We start from the raw sequence: 22,634 nt of genomic DNA, 5'->3' as shown, positions 1-22,634 counted from the left end.
CCTAGCCCTTTCCTGTCCCATCGTCGCCGTAAGACCTATCTGTGTCGGTGCGGCGTAAAACAACTAACAAAAAAAAAAAAAAAAAAAAAAAAACCTCCCCCATGCTTGCTCTGTCAGCCATATGGTACTGCCTATAATAGTCCTACCTTTAAGAAATTCCTTTCTATCACATTTATTTTTAACTATGACAAAAACAGCTTCGTAATCACTAATACCATCTATTACTTCGGTTCTCTATAGAGCTCTTCGGTTTTTACCAGCACCACATCTAGTATATTTTTCCCTCTAGTTGGTTCCATCACTTTCTGAATCAGCTGGCCTTCCCATAGTAATTTATTTGCCATTTGTTGGTCATGCTTTCTGCCATTTGCATTACCTTCCCAATTGACATTTAGTAAACTGAGATCTCCCGCTACAATCACATCCCTTTCCATGTCGTTTCCGACATAGCTGATTATCTTATCAAATAATTCTGAATCAGCATCAGTGCTACCCTTGCCTGGTCTGTACACTCCAAAGAAATCAAGTGCCTATTATCTTTAGAAATGAGCGTTACACCTAGAATTTCATATTTATCCTCTTTAACTTTTTCATAGCTTACAAATTCTTCTTTCTTACGGCATACAAAGGGGAAATTATTACGGAAAAGCAACATTATCACGATAAAAGTTGATTTCTACGAAAACAAGGAAAGAGGTAAAAGATGTTCAATCCCATAGATAATTACTGGTCAACCCACCGCATATCAATGTTTGTTAGTTGGCAACTAATCATATTTGGCGGTTATTTAGTCATCACACTCCTTTTGTTTCCCGCGAGCATTGTGAAATCATGACCAGCTACATAGATATACGCTGCTCTCTTACCTATAATAATGCATCAAGTTGGCTGTGAAGTAGGCTCTACTCCTGGCTCTGCTGTTCTCCAGAGCAAGCATTCGGCTCTCTCTTTGTTGTGTGCATAGATGTGAGTAGCATATTCAGCGCGTTTCAGTTCTAATTATTCTAGTCGTTGATTCAAAAAGAAGTGATTAGCTTTGTAAAATGAAGCGGAAATATTGTCAAATTGCATCTTCTTCTAAGAAGACCGCAGTGCTACAGAAATATCGGGACGCTTACACATCGAATGGCCATGCCTACTTGCTTCACATGTTAGTGAAAACCACATGTTCTGCAGTGTGTATTTGTGTGATTTCTCTGTAGTTCACAGTGGATGAGACGATTGCAGAGGACACATAGAATCCAAGAAACATCACACATACAGTGAATCAAAATTATGAAAGCAGTCTGTTTCATCATTCTTCGTAAAAAGTAATGAAACTGCGGTGACAAATGCTGAACTGCTGTTCATATCGTGTCTTTTGGAAATTAATATTCAGTTATTACTTTCAGACCACGCTGGAAATTTATTTAGATCAATGTTCCCCGACTCTAAAATATCTCAGAAATATGGTTGTGCAAGATTTAAAACATCTGCTTTAGTCCAATACCTGGCATCTGAGGCAAAAAAAGAAATAAGTGAACTTTTGAAAATAACACCCTTCTCTCTGGCTACTGATGGTAGTACAGATTCAAATGCAGTAAAACTTTATCCTATAGTTGTCTCTTTCTTTAATGTTCAGAGAAGCCAAATATCAACTCTTCTATTGTCATTGTTAAGAGTACTGAAAATAAACGCGACAGAATTTCCTCTGTTATTAATAGTGAATTGTCTTCTTTAGCCATTCCATGGGAAAATTGTATTTCTTTTTCATCTGATAATGCGTACACAACGATAAGGGTAAATAAAGGTGTTGTCAAATTTGTGAAGACAAGCATTCTTCTGTTTGGTTTATGTCCCGGGTCGTGCATGTCCTCTCATACACATCTGTGCACAAAAAGCAGCAGCCCAATTATCAGTCAATGTAGAGAACTTTTTGGTTAAGTTATATTACTATCTTGATAAGATTTCTAAAGGGCAAAACACGTTGAAAGTATATCAGGATGTTTGCGGCACAGAGGATCACAAAATTTTGAAAAATGTCAGTACACGTTGGCTCTTGCTTTTTCAGTCTATGAATAAAGTTCTTGAGCAGTTCAATCACTGTTCTATACTAATAGTTGGGATGATAAGAATGGAACTGTGATTGATTATATACTCGCCGACCAAGAAGTTTGGAAGATTGTAAATGATATCAAAGTAATTCCTAGTGAAAATTTGGATGGAGGCCACACGCTGTTCGTTGCAGATATCACAAAGAGAAGACCTCCTAAAGTCTACAACAAAAGAACACCAAAAATAAAATCTTGGAGACTTTCTGAACCAGTGGTGAAGGAAATGTTTCGAGAAAATGTTCCGAAGATGTTACTAAAAGAAGATCTGAGATCTGCAATTGATTGATTGATTGATTGATTGATTGATTGATTGATTGATTGATTGATTGGGATAACCTGAGGAGAGTACTGGTGAAGACAGCTGATAGAGTATGTGGAAGGCAGAGCCAAATAAGAAAATCCAAAGAAACAGCATGGTGGAATGAGGATGTAAAGGCTGCTGTCAAAGCTAGAAATGGTGCAAGAAGAGCTTTGTACCGTACCAGAGTGCGAGGAAATCCAAGTTAAATCAAGGATAACTACCATTTTACTGAGAAAAAAGATTACAGGTCAAAAGAAAAGTTGACATTGATAAAGAGAAATGCAAAGATCTTGCCAATAGAATAGGGTAAGACAAACACAAGAAGCTCCTGTATAGCATTGTTAAAAACACAAGAAATGACAATAGTACTATCAACACAATAGAGCTTCCAAACGGAGAGGTAACTAGAAATGAAAATGAAATATTACAAGAGTTCAGTAGATATTTCAATCACTTACTGAAGTATAATACAACTGACAACATAGAAGATGACCCTCTAAACCCTATAAATTGCAATGTAGAAAGTCTGACCTGGCTAGAAGTGGAAACAGCAATATGTAAAAAGAAAAACAACAAGTCTGCAATATTGGATGAGTTCAGTTTGGACATGATCAAAGCACTTGGAGAACCTGGAATAAAATGGTTCTACAGAGTACTAAACAAAATTTGGGAAGAAAATTAAATCCCCAGTGACTGGAGGCAAGGAGTGATTATTCCACTATTTAAGAAAGGTGACCGAAAGAAGTGTAACAACTATAGAGGCGTAACCCTTCTGTCTCGTGGGTTAAAAATATATGAGACCATCCTGGAGAGAAAAATCAGAAAATTTGTTGAACCTAAACTTGAGGAAAAATAACATGGATTTAGAGTGAACAGATCATTTTTTTTGGACAAGAATGCTCTTTGAATAATACTGGGATAAGAATAGAAGGTTTATAGTTGTATTCTTGGATATTGAGAAGGCATAAGATCATGTACCACGTAAGCACATGTGGGAATGTCTGAGACATAAAGAAGTGCCAGATGAGATTATAGCTCGAGAATAACAACTATATTACGAGACAAAAATCTGTGTGCAAATTCAAGGAGGCAGGTCAAAACTGTTTTAGAACCAAGAGCGGAGTCCAACAAGGAAGTTGTCTATCACTACTTCTCTTCATTACTATAATGGATGAGGTTATAAAGCAGTGAAAATGAAGGATCAGACAACAAATTCACTTGTATTTGCTGATGATGTTATGCTATGGGGTGAAACAGAAACAGAAGTTCAAGCTAGACTAGATCTTTGGCAAGAAGAATCTGATGATGATGATGATAGTTGTTTAAAGGGGCCTAACATCTAGGTCATCGGCCCCTAATGATACAAAATGAGACAAAATGTAAATACAATTAAAAATCCATAATCCTCCACTGACCAGAATTCAAAACGTGAGGACGAAGAATGAACAGATGGATATGAAGTTAAAACAATCAGTGGATCCGACCCGCAATGCCCCACATTCCCATAAACTAGCGTTAAACAATAGTATTACTGACCAAGGGACTGCTTCTAAAGCACAATACTAAATCGATGATGCTTGTAGTCTAAACGGGTCCAAAATCCAGGTCATCGGCCCCTCATAAGGGTAGTTATAGCTAGGAGAGTAGAAGCATGGTATTTGTCATGTTGCGGTACTAATCAAAGGTAGCGTAGACTCGCAGTATTCCACACATTATGGTACTACACAGGTAATGTAGTGCGCACATGTAACACAGACCTATGGTGTTTCTCACATTGTATTGCTATTTACAGGCAACGCAAACTTATGGTGTTCTTCACATAAGTGGACTAACCACAGGGACTCGCACTATCGCGTGGTGTTCCTCGCATAGTGGGTACTAATCCTAGGCAAGGCAGAACCATGGTGTCGCTCATATTGTGGCACGAATCACAGGTACTGTAAAATGCATCCTGAGTACACACTGTTGCTACTAATCACAAACCTATTGTGGTACTACACACAAGTAAAAGCGACTCATGGTGTTCCCTGCATGGTGGTACTAATTACAAGTAGTATCATGGTTCTAATTTGATCATCCCTTGGTCGCCTCTTTTAGTCGCCTCTTACGACAGGCAGGGGATACCGTGGGTGTATTCTTTGTCTGCGTCCCCCACCCACGGGGGGTTGTGTGTTTGGCCCACGAGAGGTATTTTATTTCTCTCAAGTCCACTGGCAAGCCAGTAAAGGATTCCCCTATCCGCCACCTGGGACGCGCCACGTGGGACTATTACCTCTCTCCCTGCTACACCAGCATAGTAGGTTCGTGGAGAAGAATCTAAAAGAATGGGAATGATCATCAGCCAAACTAAAATCGTCGGTTTAGTGATGGGTCGAAACCCTGAAGCAGTCCACCTGCGAGTGCACAATGAAGTAGACATTATGAATAACTTCAAATACTTAGGGAGCTTCATTCCTTCCGACAATACCTTAAACCAAGAAATAAGCAATAGAATACAAGCTGCATCAAAATTTTACCACTCCGTTCGTCAATTACTTTGGGATGACTAATTTCCCCAAGCTTGCAAGCTCACACTGTACAAAACATATCTTGTACCAATTCTAACATACGGACTGGAAGCAGCGACATTGACTAGATCTGCACAAAGCAGCTTACAGGCCACTGAAATGAAATTCCTTCGGTTATGTCTCCAAAAGATAAGGAGAGACAAAATAAGGAATGAAAGTATTCGGCAACAACTTGGATTGGACAGGAGACTGTTGGAAACCTTAGAATTAAACAGATTACGATGGTATGGACATATGAGAAGGATGACTCCAATTAGGACCCCAAGAGCATACTCGTATAAAAGGAATATTGTTGGTAAGAGGCCCAAAGGGAGGCCTCGTGATAGTTGGGAAAAACAAATTTTCAAAGACCTTGCCAAACGTGATGTAAATTGGCAGCAACAGGTAGAACATCAGCTGTGCATAGACAGGATGAACTAGAAGAGGCTCGTAAACACCCGCACCTGGCTTGCTGGAGCGGAAAATCAACGACAATGATGATGACACTCATGTTTTGTAGCGAGCCCCACCATAAAAATGAGAGCACCAAGCAGTTTGAAACTATAAAATCTTTTATACAAGACCCACACACAAAACTGTTTCGCTACTTTCTTCAAAGTACACTTCCTGTCTTTAACTCAGTGAATTTATTTCTGCAACAAGATGCTCCAACCATACATCTTCTTAGGAGGAATCTTACTGGTCTTTTAACTGATCTATTGGTCAGATTTGTTTAGTCATGATCTATTCAGTCAGAATCTACCTCCCTTTTGAGTGTTGAATTCAAGAGAAGAAAATACCAGAAAGCCAATAAAGACTTGGTAATTGGAGCAAAGAAAGATAATGACTGTGATGAAGAGATGTTTTATAATTCTGTTAGAGAGTTTTATGTGGCATCTTGCAGTTACATTATTAGGAAATTTCCCCGTGATGATGAATTTCTCTCAGTATGAAGGTTTCCTATTCATCTCTTGAATATTTTGTTCGAAGATTCCCAAGTTTGCTAAAGGAAAGTGAACATAACAAACTTGAATGGGAATTTGCAGTTTACCAGTGTAATACTCTCTCTGAATATATTGTACATGGACCTATCATTGATGTGAACTGGGGCAACATTGCAGGGCATAAAAATGAAAATGGACAAATTAAGTATAAAACCGTAAGTGATGTTGTATTTGCAGTATTAAGTGTACCTTACAGTAACTCTCCCACAGAAAGAGTTTTCAGTGTTGTACGGAAAAATCAGACAGAATTCAGGCCTACATTAAGTACATCTACACTGGAATGGCTTATGTCATCTCAGGTATAGACGGCATCTATCCTGAATTCCTGCAACATCTTGGACCTGCAACAATCACTTGGCTCACCAAATTCTTCTCCAATATTTTGAAGACAGGTAACCTTCCTTCACTATTCAAGAAGACCAAAGTAATATCGATCTTGAAACCCAACAAGGACCCTCTGAGATTGGAAAGCTACAGACCCATTGCACTGCTAAGTGTTATTCTAAAGCTCCTGGAAAGACTAATATACAATAGGATCTCAGAAACCATCAATAATCTCCTTCCCACAGAACAAGCTGGCTTCAGACCTTGAAGAAATTGCGCTGACCAAATTTTTGCATTGACCTCTCATATTGAAAATGGATTTGAGAATCGGAAGATTAGTATGGCTGTCTTCTTAGACTTATCAGCAGCCTATGATACTGTTTGGCGAGAAGGGCTTCTGCTAAAACTTATCTCTGCCATCCCCTGTGTCAAGCTTACAAATCTCATTGGCAATATGATTAGCAACAGAAACTTTCAGATCTTCTCGGATGCAGTAAGCAAAACCTACAAACTGAATGATGGACTTCCACAAGGACCTGTTCTGGCACCCTTACTTTTCAACCTCTATACTGCTGACTTACCAGCAACTAAGTCCAGGAAATTTATTTACGCAGATGATATACTACTGGTTAGCCAAACACCAAGTTTTCCAGAAGCTGAACAAATTCTTACAGCAGATCTAGAAAAGCTAGATACATACTTCCAAAAGTGGTTTCTCCGTCCAAATCTCCAAAAGACTGTTGTATCTGTGTTTCATCTCAGAAATAAATTTGCCAACTACAAGCCTTCAATAACATTCAGAAATCAATCCTTACAACACTGTCCCTTCCCAAAATATTTAGGTGTCACATTAGACAGATCCCTAACATATAAACATCATATTAACAACACAGCCGCCAAGATTAAAAGTCGGAATAATATTCTTCAAAAATTAGCCGGCACATCTTGGGGCGCAAACAACCAAGTGTTGAGATCTACTGCTCTAGCTCTTTGCTATTCAGTTGCCGAATACTGCGCTTCAACTTGGCTGAACAGTGCTCATACTGCGAAGATTGATGCTCAACTAAATCAAACAATGCGCATCATAACCGGTTGTATTCGCTCTACAAACGTGGCCTGGCTGCCTACACTCAGTAATATTCCTCCGCCTTGCTTAAGAAGGTCTGAAGCTCTTCTAAAACTGTGGAAGAAGACCAGCCAGGACTCCAACCTCCCCGTTCACCAGGATATTACTCAACCTGCCCCTCCTCGACTTAAGTCTAGATCTCCACCCTGGCGCACTGCACTTACACTGGAAGAATCTGGGTTCTCCATCATGAACGCCTGGTTACACCAATGGCAGCAGTCTTCTGTTCCCAATCAACATCTTGTGACTCTACCACATGTTCAACCTCCTGGATTCCATCTACCCAGACGTCAATGGAGGACTCTAAACAGGATAAGAGTCAATCAAGGAAGATGCGGCTATACGCTTTATAAATGGGGCTGGCAGAAGTCTTCTGTGTGTGATTGTGGAGCTACCTCACAGACCATCCACCACGTAATTGTCGAGTGTCCACGAAGAGCATTTCAAGGTCCTTTGGAAGACATTCATAACGCAACTGAGGAGGCCTTGAAATGGATCAATGGACTTGATTTGGAACTATAGGCTTCTGCTTGTATATATTGTGTATATATTGTATACTTATTTATATAATCTATCTGTGCACATCATACGATAAATAAATTAAATAAATAAATAAATAAATAAATAAATAAATAAATAAATAAATCTCAGGGGGAAGTATGTTTAAAGAAAACCTAAACTGAAAAGCAGCTGTTGGGAGCAAAACAAGCTACAAAGAATTTTTTATCATAGAACTAACAGGTAATGAGTAAATTTTATTGTGTAATATGATTCCTTTACAACAGATTGCGGTTGGAAAGGCAAATGGGGTGCTTTGGATTTGACTCGTTAACGTTTTAGTAACCCACTTCAAAGGTTGGCACCTCTGAGAATCTAAAATGAATGATGATGAAAAATAAGTGTGAAACAAAACAAAAAGAAAGAAAAAAAAAAACACAGTGGATCCTATTCACAATGCCATAAGTACTAGGATGATACTTATCTAAAGGTATCCAAAATCCAGGTCACCGGCCCCTCATGATGGTACTGATCACTGGTAAAGCAGAACCCTGGTGTTCCTCCTTCAGTAGTACTAATTACAGATATCGCAGGCTCATGGTCTTTCTCGCATGGTGGTACTAGTCACAGGTAATGTAGACCCATGGTATGTCACACACAATGGCACCACTCACAGGTAATACAGACCTATGGTGTTTCGCACGTCAGGGTACTACTCACGAGCAACTCAGAACCATGGTGTTCCTCACAGTGGGAATTATGGGTATCAGTATTCCCGTGGAATTCCTCACTTAGTGGAACTAATCACAGGTCACGTACACCCTTGGTGTTGCTCACAGTGCTACTAATCATAGCCAATGTAGATCCACGGTGTATCACACATTATGGTAATGCCCACAGGCAACACAAACCCACTGTGTTCCTCACATAACGGTATTACTCTCAGGTAATGCCCAAACATGGTTTTCATCACAGTGGTACTTATCACAGAAGCCAGTTAAACCTAATGGTTTTTCTCACAAAGTGGTGCCAACCACAGGCATCGTAGACCCATGGCGTTCCTTATAAAGTGGTACTACTCATAGGTAACACAGATCCATTCTGAACACAGTGGAACCGACCGGTGGAATGCACACGATGACATCACAAACAACGTCCAGACCCGTAGTGTTTCTCGCAAATGGTACAGCTTGTACATAACGTAGACCCAGGGTTTTCCTCGCAAAGTGATACTAGTCACAAGTAACGTCAACCCATGGTGTTTCGCACGTAATGGTACTAATCACAAGTAATCACATGGTTCTAATATCATCACCCCTTGGTTGCCCCCTTTAGTCGCCTCTTACGACAGCTGGGGGATTCTGTGAGCATATTCTTTGTCTGTATCCCCCACCCACAGGGGGTTGTGCATTTGGTTAGCGAGAACTATTTTATTTCGCTCAAGTCTGCCGGCAAGCCGATTAGGACTCCCATATCCGCCACCTGGGAGTATCACCTCTCCCCATGCTATGCCAGTGTAGTAGGTTTGTGGGGTCCATAAACAATCTTCATTATCTTTGTCAGGGAGAACGTCAGCGCCCATGGAGTTTAAATATGTGGTGTGAAATAGTGAACTATCACCTCATAAGCCCTTTTTTCATAAAAGGAACACTAGATTCTAAAGAGTACCTCAACCTCCCAACAAAACAACTTCCACAGATGTTGGAAGATGTTCCACTGCAGACTAAGAGGAACATGTGGTATCAGTATGATGGCTGTCCAGCACATAGTGCACGATATACTCGAGTCTGCATTCACCGAGTGTTTCCAAATCATCGGACTGGAAAAAGGGGACCCGTACCTTGGCCGGGCCATTCACCGGATTTGACTCTTTTAGATTTTTTCTCTATGGAAAGCTAAAATACACTTTTTACAAGGACATCCAACTACACCAGATGAAATGAAATGAAATGTCGTATGGCTTTTAGCGCCGGGATATCCCAGGACGGGTTCGGCTTGCCAGGTGCAGGTCTTTCTATTTGACTCCCGTAGGCGACCTGCACGTCGTCATGAGGATGAAATGATGATGTAGACAACACATACACCCAGCCCCCGTGCCGTAGGAATTAACCAATTAAGGTTAAAATCCCCGACCCGGCCGGGAATCGAACCCGGGACCCTCTGAACCGAAGGCCAGTACGCTGACCGTTCAGCCAACGAGTCGGACACTACACCAGATGATATGAAACAACATATTTGCTGCCTGCACTGAAATTTCTGACGAAATTCTAGAACATGTGTATCAATTTTTACATGGCAGACTGGAAGCTTCCAATTAAAGCTGGTGGTTTGTCATTTTGAACACAACCTTTGAAGGCCAATTCTCTTTCTTCTTCAAAATTCACAATTTTTTTTTTTTCACTTCATTTTTCTTAAGTTAGTGCAGAGGCATGGAGCAGACAACTGCTGGTATTTAAAATTTTCAGACTACGATGGCTTGTAAACTACTTGTATTAGAATCCTGAAAAGGAAAGAAATCACACACACACGTGACATTCTAATTTATTCTAGTTTTTATTTTTTTAATGTCAATAGGTACTACTCAATTTAAAAAATGTAACTTTCAAAAATAAATACACGTTCTTATAATTACTAAAATCTGTGTATGGGCTACAATTATGAGCCCTTTCTGTGAAAATAGCACATCAATAGCACCTTCCATTTCAGAAATATTTGGGGTGGAAGTTATAGATGATTCACTCTGTATAGTTGAATGTGAAGATATGTATTATTTTGTGCAATTTACTCTACATTGTTGAAGTATTAATCTGTATATATAAAATAAGAGTTTTGTCTGTACATTGATCAGAATTTGAAAAATGGTATTTCTGTATCAGTCATGTACACAGTAAGAAGGAAATGCACTTTTTACTTTTCCGTAATTTCTGTCTGTCTGTATGTATGTACATGAATCACTTCTTATTCAGCCAGTCAGGCAAATTACGAAGCCAAAAAACTCAAATCATTTAATATGAAAATCATGAACATTGACAAATTAATTACTTTTAATAAGAAATGTCTACAATTAAAGCTCATTCCTAAGTACATACCCATAAAAGCTAAACCCACAACAACTTCAGCTAAAATATCAACATCTCAATCACAATTATTATGGATCAGAAACGAAATTAAATTCGTGTACATAAAGAAACAGGAAATCAACAAACAAATTCTACGCATCCATTTAAACCTACGCAACTTCTGGCACCACACACAATGGTCGTCCTACTCCAACTTTTTACACGATTACATTAAAAGAGAAGCAATCCAGAAACAGAAGGTCATTGACAATAAAATATGTAACCTAATGATTAAACAGAAAATTTCAGAAAACAATAGCCACAACAAACTTGCTAATTTTCACCCTAGATTAATTAACAGATCAGACACTAACGTTTCAAAGAATGAAATAAATCTGCTAGAGAAAGGTCTCAAATTCAATGCCAGGAACGTCAAAACGAAAACAACATAAAACAACTCAACACTGACGTAGAAATACCCTCTCCACAAAGAGAAATAATAAACGTAGCCACCAATGAAGCCCTAAAAATAATCGCACAAGAAAATTCTACCAAACAACCGAATTGTGCCACTCAATACTCGGCATTAAAAACAGTTAAGAACAAAATTAAGAACGACAACCGAATCGTCACGAAAGCGGATAAAGGTAACACAACAGTCATAATGAAGAAAGATGAGTACACAGAAAAAACAATGGAATTTATAAACAACAACGGTATTCAAGAATTACAACGCGAGCCTACAAATAAATTTCAAAACGAAATAAAACAAGCTATAAAGGAAACAGACTTTATTTTCACAAAACAAGAAAAAGAATGCCTCATCATCAAAAATCCGAAACTCCCCACACTACGAGCACTCCCCAAAATACACAAACAGTCATGCCCCATTAGACCAATAGTAAATTTTAAAGATGCGCCAAGTTACAATTTAAGCAAACAACTAAATCTAATTCTAAAAGAGAAAATTTCACTTAAAGAAGACAGATCAGTTACAAACAGTCTAGAATTAATTAAAGAACTAAGTCAACTTAAAATAACAGAGAGCACCCGTATGATATCCTTTGACATCACCAACATGTACACCAACATACCAATAGATGAATCCATTAAAATTATCAACAATCTTAAAGAAAACACTTCTCTACAAGAAACCAAAGAAATTATTAGCCTTCTTAGAACAACACTACAACAAAATTGCTTTGCATTCAACGACAAAATCTATTGCCAAAAAGAAGGGTTAGCCATGGGCTCACCATTATCAGGTGTAATAGCAAACATTTTTCTGAATAACTTTGAAAACATCTTCTTAATGGACCAACATTCAAAAGGAATCTTACACTGGAGCAGATACGTGGATGACATCTTATGCATATATGATAATTACATCACTAATGCACACCAGTTATTAAACACACTAAATTCTTTACACAGGTCCATCAGTTTCACAATGAAGCCAGAAACTGACAAGAAAATAAACTATTCAGACATCACAATTAACAGGAATAATGACAACCTATCTTACAAAGTATACAGAAAGCCCACTCAGACGTCGCACACTATTGACGAGTCGAACCACCCATACACACACAAAATAGCAGGACTGAATATAATGATACACAGAGCTATTTCCATACCAATGAGCACAACGGATTTCAATGAAGAGGTGCAAATCATTAAACAAATCGCGAAAGAAAACAACCACCCTCCAAGCACAGTAGATAAACTATTAAATAAACATAAGAAAAATCGCCGGGAAACCACCACACATGACAAAGAAAAATACATGGTTCTCAACTACATTAAAAATAACACATACAAGATAGCTAATATTTTCACAAAACAAGGTTTAAAAGTAGCCTTTAGAAAGAATAACACACTACAGAGACACATCAGCAAGTGCAATCTAAACAAAAAGAACACAAATATATAAATACATATAATCGGCATTCAGCCTTCGGGGAGCACATATACGACTGTTCACACCATATCACAGACATCAACACTGATCTAAATATTTTACACATCGAAAATAAAATTAAATCTTTGAATATAAAGGAAGCAATAGAAATTTACATCGCAAAAAATGCTAATGTAACTAACCTAAATGACCATACACATTTAAAAAATTCCTCCCCTCTTTGCTCTACTCACAAAACATCTGTACAAGACTTTCTCATTAAATTAGCTTTTTTCTTAATAATAAAATTTAATAGTTAGTCTCTATTTTAATTCCCTACTTTATTAACCTAAAATCTTTAATTTGTATTCATCCATATTACATTAAAATACATTATAACATGAAGCGGGTCAATAACCTTCTCTCCCCTCTCCAATGTTTATGGAAGTTTCCACAGCACTCCACTTGTTCCGCCCTACTCCCCCCTCCCCTCTCCACGGTACAGTGTACTCGCCTTTCATCCAATAGAAAGATCCATAACGCTCCACAAGGCCCCTCCTCTCTCCGCGAGCAGTACGCTTTGCCCAAAACTTTCCATGACCACAGTCCTGAAATAGTGTTTGGTGACAACGGACTTAGCATCGGCAGTCTAGATAAGTACGTAAGTTTTCCATTATATTAATATTTGTATATTTATTTTATTTTTGTCATTACTGATTCATGTTATCACTAAACTCTCTTATCATTGACAAGTTTACACAACGTAAGCAATACTGTACATATATAAGCATGTTTTAACACGTTCGCGGTCGATGACGACACATATGCGTCATGACTCCACTTTCACTCAGTGCCGATGATGACACGTGCGTCACACTCCGCGCCAAATATTAAAGCTCGTATTTCCGCCAATATGTATGTAAACAAACAGACCTCTTATCTGTGCATTGTTATGGTGTTATTAAACATATGCGCCATCCGGGCATCAGATCAATTGTTAGTTACAATCTCTGTAGCCAATACAAGTCGGCATACGTTTCTGCGATGTCAAGAGAGAACATTGAAGTTTCAGAACGTTCTCTCCGTAAGAAACCCCCCGTCTTAGCGGGATAAACAGGCAATTTGCAATTAATGATGTTAGTTTGGAAGCTCTCCTGAATGCCAGTGACAGTGACAGCATTGATAGTGACGATAGTGATGACAGTGTGAAAAGTGACTAGCCACCTGAGTGAGAATCTTAATCACGGATGTGTGCCACTGTTGAGTTACACAAACATATGTGTGTTCCATATTATATAACCTAAAAATTGGATGGTAGTAGCAATAAGGTGATATGTGTCTTCATGAACGATGCACACTAGTCATGCATTAGACATACCAACATTAATGATCAGTCTAAATTAGTCTAAACTTTTACCACTATATGTGATGTTTTTATGAACAATACAATTTTCAATGCATGTCAACTGAGGATGACCCCCTAGGGGTCGAAACTAGTCTTGACTATTTGACTATATTTACCTGCTTAATGTGAAATAAATTTGTATTGATAAGGTGGAGATTTGTATATATATTGTTTTTCTGTAAAGTAATATCCATCAATACGGAAATGAAACTTATAAATAACAACGGATGTGTGTGTCGAGTGTCTACTCCCAATTCTCACATTACAGAAGATGAGGAAGACGTAAGCAATATGTCATCTCCAAATCAACCGCCAAATAACATGGGAAATATTTCAGGGGTCATTTCTTGCAGTTCAGATTCGTCCTCAATGAAACGAATAAACTTTATTGGTCGGCCGGGAATGAAGATTCCACTGCCAAGTGACACGAAACCCATTGATTATTTTCGCTTGGTTGCAGATGACAACTTGCTGAATAACACTGTAACTGAATGTAACGCATTTGCAGAAGAGTTATTTTTGCGAGGAAATGTCACCGAAATGTAGCACACTGTTTTGACTAGTTACATTGTACAGCTTATGGAGTAGGCGTAATGTAAGTATACATTGTTCACACAGCAATAATAAGATTCTACTGCACAGTATCTTTGTGTAAAATGTTCAAAAACTTATTTTTCTGTTGTAAAGAAGTTCTACATTCGAACAAAACATTATTTTTCTCGTTTCACTTCACGTGCTGCGTCAAACGGCACCGAACGCGAAAAACTCATTGGTAGTGCCGCTGACGCAGCGTGTGCGTCATGGCTCGTATGCACATAAATAATATTGAAATAATTAAAATAACAATTTAAAATGCATAAGAACACAGAAATGAAGTCCTTTAAGCAAAAAAAGTATTACGGTACCACGGTAATGGTTGCCGATATACGAGCGGCCGGGAACGTGTTAAGTGATTTGATAGAATCTGAGGATGTTCTTGTAGAACGAAACATTTCATTCTTTGTATATTAGTGTGTATTTTACAGGTATGTTTATAGTGTTATAATTTATATTGTAATTGCTGTGTGTTTGATAGACTGAAAAGTTTTTATTGCATTTAACTAAGTCGACACTGGAAAATAGCTTCAATCTTAACAACATCAACAAAAAAAAAATTTCATTTGATCGAGTATTTCATATGAAAGTATTGCTTTTGATCGTGCCATTCTTACTGACGTCATTGGAATGTATGTTCATTTTAGTTGGGAAAACCAATAAGACAGTCCTTCTGAGGATGTACAAAAGGCAGGTGGAGAGTGAGTGTCTACCATTATAATGAAAGCTCCCCAACCTGATTGTGACTGTTGGTATGCACGCGGGTCTACCATTACAGTGAAAATTCCCTAACTCAGTTTTCATATGAGAAAAGATGTTTGGTGACTTCCCCGTCACATTTCTAGGGAACGTTAAGAGCTATGCAATTTCATACAATCTTGCCCACAACGTGTACACTACCTCACCTAGAATTCTGTATACAATGTAGAATTCCGTAGCGAAGCACGGGTACATCAGCTAGTCAGACAATAATAGTGCATCTGGATAAGTTGATCAAATAATTTCTGATGATGATGATGATGTACTCACCAGAAGAATAATCCAATGAATCAGGTCCACTGATGCTGACTTTCTTTGTACTGGAATGTTCTGAAGTGTCACAAATACTTGCACTGAGCTTACTAGGCCTACGTCTATTATTCTTTAATTTCTTCTGAATTACTTGTGTTTGATTATCTACAGTTTGTACTTCTGTTTTATATGAGACATCCATATGGTCTGGCGAACAAGTATCTACACGATGAGCTTTCTTGTGTTTCTTCTTCTTCTTCTTTGGAATCTTCACTTTTGCCTCACTGCTTTGAATTCCACTATAGTTACTTTCCTTTTTACATGACTCTGTACTACTACTATTGTCTTCTGCTGTATTAGAAGACATTCGATGGCGATTTATTTTATGTTTCTTCCTCTGTTTAATTATATCTTGATTTTCATTTTCAGTTCTACTGTTATTGTCTAATTCATTATGATTATTTTTCTTCCTACGTTTTCTAATACATTCATCTGTTGTATTATTACATTCTTCACTATTGCTTTTCTCTAAGGAATGAGTTTTTTTAATTAATGCATTACTTATCACCGCCTTATGAGTTTGAGGTAACTGTGATATCTGATCTACTAAAACCTCCATTACATTCCTAAGAATTTCAAGTTCCTCTTTCATTTTCAACTTTTTGGCTTGTTTCTTTTTCTTTTTTAAAACACTGTTCAACAACTTACCTTTTACTTTTTCTATGTTGCTAGATTTGTGTCCCTCAGATCCTAAGGACCTTTCAGGACTAGAATGGTGTTCGTTATTCCCCACCGAATATTTCTGAGAATTGCTTTTCTTCTTATTCAACATCCTGTTACCTGAATTTTCCCCACCAGATTTATGCTCTGTCATTCGGTTTTTCTTCCGACCCTTTGAACTAACGTCCAAGACAACACTACTAGTTCTTTCAAACTCCTCTGAACTGTCATCTTTGTTGTCCTCTAGCTTATGTTTCTTGGTTTTTCTATTCTGAGGCAAATCTTCACTTACAGCAACTTTTTCAGAAGACTTGCGTTTCCTTACAGATTGTTTTTTCCCAACATCAAAGCTATTTTCTGGTGAACTGCCTTTCCTTGGAGATTTTTTTTCCCTAACTTCAGCGCTATTTTCTAACACATTTATACTGTCAGTGGTTTTGTTTTTGTCATCTTCTCTTACTGATTTCTTACATTTCACTAATACTTCATCAACAGTTTGATTTACAATCCTGTCCTTCTTCCTATCTTTCTTTCCTGCTCCATTTTCCTTAGACAAGGAAGTCATCTCACGACTAGTATCATCTTTTGATGCTGTTTCTGTACTGAGACATTCCTGGTCCACACAGTGTACACCTGATTCTTTCTCATTTACTTCAATCAAATGACCATTTTCATGAAAACTAGTTTTGCTACTTAAATTTGAGTCCATAAGTTCACTACAGTTATGTATCTGACAATCAATTTGAGGGATATTTTCAATCACATTACCAACAGGCTTAGCAGCAACAAACAATGTACTTTCATGTGGACTAACAGAAGTGTTTGTTTCTGGAGGGTCTAATACAAATCTAAATGTTATAAAAGGATCTGCTACATCTGGTGAAGTCTTTTCAGCCAAATCATCATTTTGATATACTGAATTCAAATTATGCTGCTCCGTAGGATATAAATTAAAATCTGTAAGAGATTTACTAATACTTCTTTCCTGACATACAAATTTTGATTCTGAAGGATCAGAATAGAACTTTTCAAATTTGTATGAAATCGGTTCTACTGAACATGGCACAAGATCAAGAATAGGTTCAGACTTCACACTGGTTTCCATATAGCTAATATCATCTTCTGAAAGAGGTTCGCTCTTCAGAGACAGATACTGCTTACAGCTTCCATGACCATTACTAGTTTTAGACTTCTCAGAAGTCATCTCATGACTAGTATCATCTTTTGATGCTGCTTCTGTATTGAGACATTCCTGGTCCACACGGTGTACGCCTGATTCTCTATTACTATCTTTCTCCATCATATGCTTGACAACGCTACTTGTTAGCTCCATATTTTGCTTTCCAGATGTTGAGGATTCCCTATGATTTGTGTTTGCATGCATTACACCTTTTTGAGAATTTTTACTCCAACCAGTTCCATCCTTATCTTCATATCTATTTTCAAACAGAAAATTCCAGACTCTGCGTACCACTTCATCATCTAGTGGAACATTCACCAGTTGACAACAGAATTGCTGAAATATAAAAAAATTGATAGTATTAAGACAATTTTTAAAAATATACAACAGCACAATCATAAAAAAATATACCGTGTTTACTTGAGTATTAGACCCCTTTCTTCCCCACTTTTACAGCAAAAAAAAAAAAAAAAAACGGGGGGGTCCAATATGCAATAACCTCAAATTTTGTGTAGTGAACACATAGCTTCTAGGCTATAAAGAGCTACAAGTTGTATACTAAACATTCTACACTGTTCTTTAACAAACTTATGAATGTATTTGAGTTATACTACCTATTTTCGTTGAAAGGCAGTATTTCTAAATGTAAAAAGTCAATAAATGGTGAACACAACTGTTAGGCCTAAATATAAAGTAAATATAATCCGTTTTAGTTACACATATCATGTCACTTGTTTTATCTCACTTCATACTCGACCCCGTAGAGAAAAGGGATAAGGGTATCGTATTATCATATTATGCAATCTGATACAAAATAACTCTATGACCAGTCATTTGTCTCTCTCAGTTGAGCAGTAGGCCTACCACACAGTAAACCTGATCACTGCTTTTATTTTAATTGTCTTGCACCACTAACTTCCCTGCTACCGGCATGTCGTCATCTTCACTGCCATCTTGTCAGCCATGCAATGCAATCGAGACCGAGAGTATTCGAGGTCCCTTCTTTTTGAACCTTTTAAAAATAGTTTCGTTCCTGACTATAGAGTCCAAACTGTGTGAAGCTATTCCCAAATGGATTATGGAGATTGTCTCTGATATTCCCAGCTGGTGTATGTGTAGCAGAAGCCACTCCTGAATAAATCAGTGTTGTTGAAAGCATGCCAAACCACCACCTGATAACTAGCGTATGCTACGAGTTGTATTTCCGAATGTAATACATAGTGACTGGAAGCATTCTTTTGATAACTGCAGCTGTTGAAAGCCAGACCCTTATTTTTAAGTATATTTCATGCTTGTTCTCTACATTTATCACATCAGGATTTACCTAAACAGCTGTAAATGAAATAAGAGAAACCACATTATTTAGGTTAGGTATGCTATCGCCCGGATAGTGCCAAAAGTTCCACGACGGAAAGATTAAAAATAAATAACAGGAAAGTTTGCTGCATTTATGGATACCTACATGTGTGGTGGTAATGCGTTTTATTATTATAATGTTTAATTTCGTACATTCACTGTCTCCCATTTTTTAATGCATACCCTAGTATGTTTTGTTAGACGTCTCTGAAAATCATTGAAAGTAAGTGGGGACATATTACGAGATATTAAACAATCACTTTGTTAATGATCTCACCTGCCTATATGAAATGACCTTGCAACAACCGTGAATATTTCTTAACTAAAGTAAACTTGTTTCCTCACCCGAGGTAGTGCAGCCCTTTTTAGACAGGCCCCCAGTGGAAGGAAGGGAGTCACATGTACCACTTTTACCGCAAATCAACCTTCCTGCCATTTGTAAATCTCTGGCAATATGGTACCGGGAATCGAACTCAGGCTCCCGAGAACGGCAGCTAATTGTGCTAACCATTATGCTGGCACACGTTCTCAACTACAAAACACAGACATATACAGGCCTACATGACTGATGCATGCTTGCAATGCGCGGGTTGGACACGAAACTATTCACCTATTTGTGTGACGTCATCAGAGCTGCAGTAGCCCTATGCTATGGAGGTGGACATTTCTCTACTACGAAACACAGATGTACCACATAACTTCGACCCGTGTTTTCATTGCGTGGGCCATACGGATGAAACTATTCACAAATTTGTGTTTTATCATCAGAGCTGCATAAGGCTTGTACCCGCTTCAGAGCGGAATCGTTGTTCTTCTCTGACGAATTACGTTGGGGGCTCTTGTATGCGAGATCTATTTTTTCATTTTAATAATAATAATGCTATTTGCTTTACGTCCCACTAACTACTTTTACGGTTTTCGTAGACGCCGGGGTGCAGGAATTTAGTCCCGCAGGAGTTCTTTTACGTGCCAGTAAATCTACAGACACCTTCAAATACCACCGGACTGAGCCAGGATCAAACCTGCCAAGTTGGGGTCAGAAGGCCAGTGCCTCAACCGTCTGAGCCACTCAGCCTGGCATTTTTTTGTCTCGAGAAGCCAAGGGGGGTCCAAATACATGAGTAAATATGTTATCTGTGACACCGAACAGCTAAAGCACATAATCACACTGCCTATAATATCACCAAAATTACATTTAGTACTGCCATAATAAGGGACGAATGTTTTCTACAGTGTTCAGATAAAGTTTTGCATATTATGATTTCACTTGGTATATGATACCTCAAACATGTTTACAATAGTACTGAAGGCCAATGTTCGAGACACATAGTGACATTAAATCCAGGTAAGGTTTGACATTTGTCTGATAGGAGACATTTGTCGTGCCGATCAGTTTAATAACATTAGTTGTAAAATCATAGTATAGACAGCATGAGTAGGATGAAGTAAACAAGGTAACAGTACCCATTCTTGCTACTGGCAACATTCAAATGGTGACACTGATGCAAGAAGGATGGCGACAAGAGGATGTCGCCATGCATACTGGAGTAAGGGGAGTGATGTCTCCAAAGTTGGAGTAAAGTTCAGGAAGAGACAAATCGCTGCTGATTGATAATGGACAGGATGCCCATGCAAAACAACTCTCAGGCAGGACCAGTATTTGTTGTTTTCAGCACAGAATAGGCCCACCACTAATGCTACCTCGTTCCACCAGGATCTTCGGAAGGCTGCCAGAGTGAATGTGTCAGATCAGACAGTGAAAAATCAGCTGCATGACAGAGGAGTATTATCAAGTAGGCCTGTAGTACTAATGTCATTTGGCCTTAGGAGAGCCCTGGTGCATGTTTTTCTAATTGAAACATACGGGCAACCTATATGTCTGAAAGGATGGGGCCCTATCTATGATGAATTCTAATGCTGAAGAGTGCGTGTGCGCACGCACGCACGCACGCACGCACACACACACACACACACACACACACACACACCCAGCCCCAGTCCCCAAACCAGAGGAATGAACCAATTAAGGTTAAAATACCCGACCCTGCTGGCAATCAAACTGGGACCTCTCGGTAGCAGCTCATGAGAGGTGGGTAACAACTCACAGCACATGGCGTTAGGAATAACTGAAGAATATGCTCTTTTATAATGAGGTCACCATAAGCTTGCACCCTTGCAGCAAGAGCATTAGAGTCTGGAGACAATACGGTGAAAGATGGAACAAGTCCTTCATCCCAGAGTGCTATCAGCAGCAAGGAGGTTCCTCATGTTTCGGGGTGGGATCACATTCGGTTGACGATCGCCTCTAATGCCTATCCAAGATAACATGACTGGTTTGACATATAGAGAAAACATCCTCAAACCTGTAGTTACAGGATTTGCTGCGATTATAGGTGACGGCTTTACATTAGGGGATAATGCTCATGCCCATCGAGACACAGTGATCTATTAGTTTCTTGAGATGCATGGCATACTGGAAATAGTGTGGCCAGCATAGTCTGTAGATATGAACTGTGTTGTACTTGCATGGCGTGAACTGAAAAGAGCAACTGCCCACTGCCATAATCTTCCAGCTAACATTCAGCAACTGACTGAAGCTGATATCCAAGAGTGGGATAATCTGTTCCAAAACAAGTTGGATTATTTGGTGCTGAATATGCCTCGCTGTGTTCACAAGCATGCCTCAGGACCTCAGGTAGCTCTACACGGTACTGATCTGTCACATAATGAACGATAATTCTGTGTTGAAAATCTCACATTACCAACTTTGTGCTCTTTTTTCATTTATATCATGTTTGCATAACTGACTGCATGTTGTTTTTCTTGGTATATACCCTTTGTATAATGTATAATGTACATACATACACACAGCAAAATTAATTAATTTTTATTATTGTTTCATCAAACTTATTCAAAGTCTACTTCAAAACAGGAAATTTTATGTGGATTTCCAGGGACAACATAGTCAATGGAGATGTCAAAGAAATGGTTTGCCACAAGGAAGTGTTCTGTCACCAATATTATTTAACATCTACACCAATGACCAACCACCACCGGTGAACACAAGAAATTTCCTGTATGCCGACAATCTGGCATTAGTAAGTCAAGGGAAATATTTCCAAGATGTTGGAGCCCACCATACACATGTGTTGAGAGAATTGGATGCCTATTACTATAACAATCAGCTTCATCAAACCCAACAAAAACTGAACTTTGTGCATTTCATCTTAAGCACAATCAGGCACGTTGCAAACTTAAATGCTATCTTCTCTGCAATTTATAGTTGCATGAAAAAGCTGGTCCACATCAAAAAACCAGGAAAACTACAACTGTTTCAGAAAACAAAGAAAAACAACTGCCAAAATCATAAGGTGAAAAAAAAAAAAAAATTTTTATACAAGTGGCTATAATAGAGTACGGCTTCCAAAGGAAGAACACAAGAGACTTCTACAGGATGTTTAAAGGAACATCTCAAAACACCAACTACCCAGCCTCGTGCTTTAAGAAATATGATGAC

The 22,634-nt window shown here is 38.4% G+C and overlaps 1 protein-coding gene across 2 annotated transcripts in view; it reads right to left on the bottom strand.

Moving 5' to 3' along the window:
- LOC136879162 (uncharacterized) overlaps window positions 1–22,634 on the bottom strand; it is a 71,439-nt gene that overhangs the window by 13,392 nt on the left and 35,413 nt on the right. For both annotated transcript variants that reach the window (XM_067152923.2, XM_067152922.2), the window contains one exon: window positions 15,880–18,097. In XM_067152923.2, the coding sequence (XP_067009024.2) occupies window positions 15,880–18,097 (2,218 nt within the window). The remainder of the gene's footprint in view (window positions 1–15,879; window positions 18,098–22,634) is intronic.

Source organism: Anabrus simplex, chromosome 8 (assembly GCF_040414725.1).
Source record: "Anabrus simplex isolate iqAnaSimp1 chromosome 8, ASM4041472v1, whole genome shotgun sequence".
Lineage (NCBI taxonomy): Eukaryota > Metazoa > Arthropoda > Insecta > Orthoptera > Tettigoniidae > Anabrus > Anabrus simplex.
Note: the sequence above shows the minus strand (reverse complement) of the source record. Positions and strands in the feature narration are given on the sequence as shown.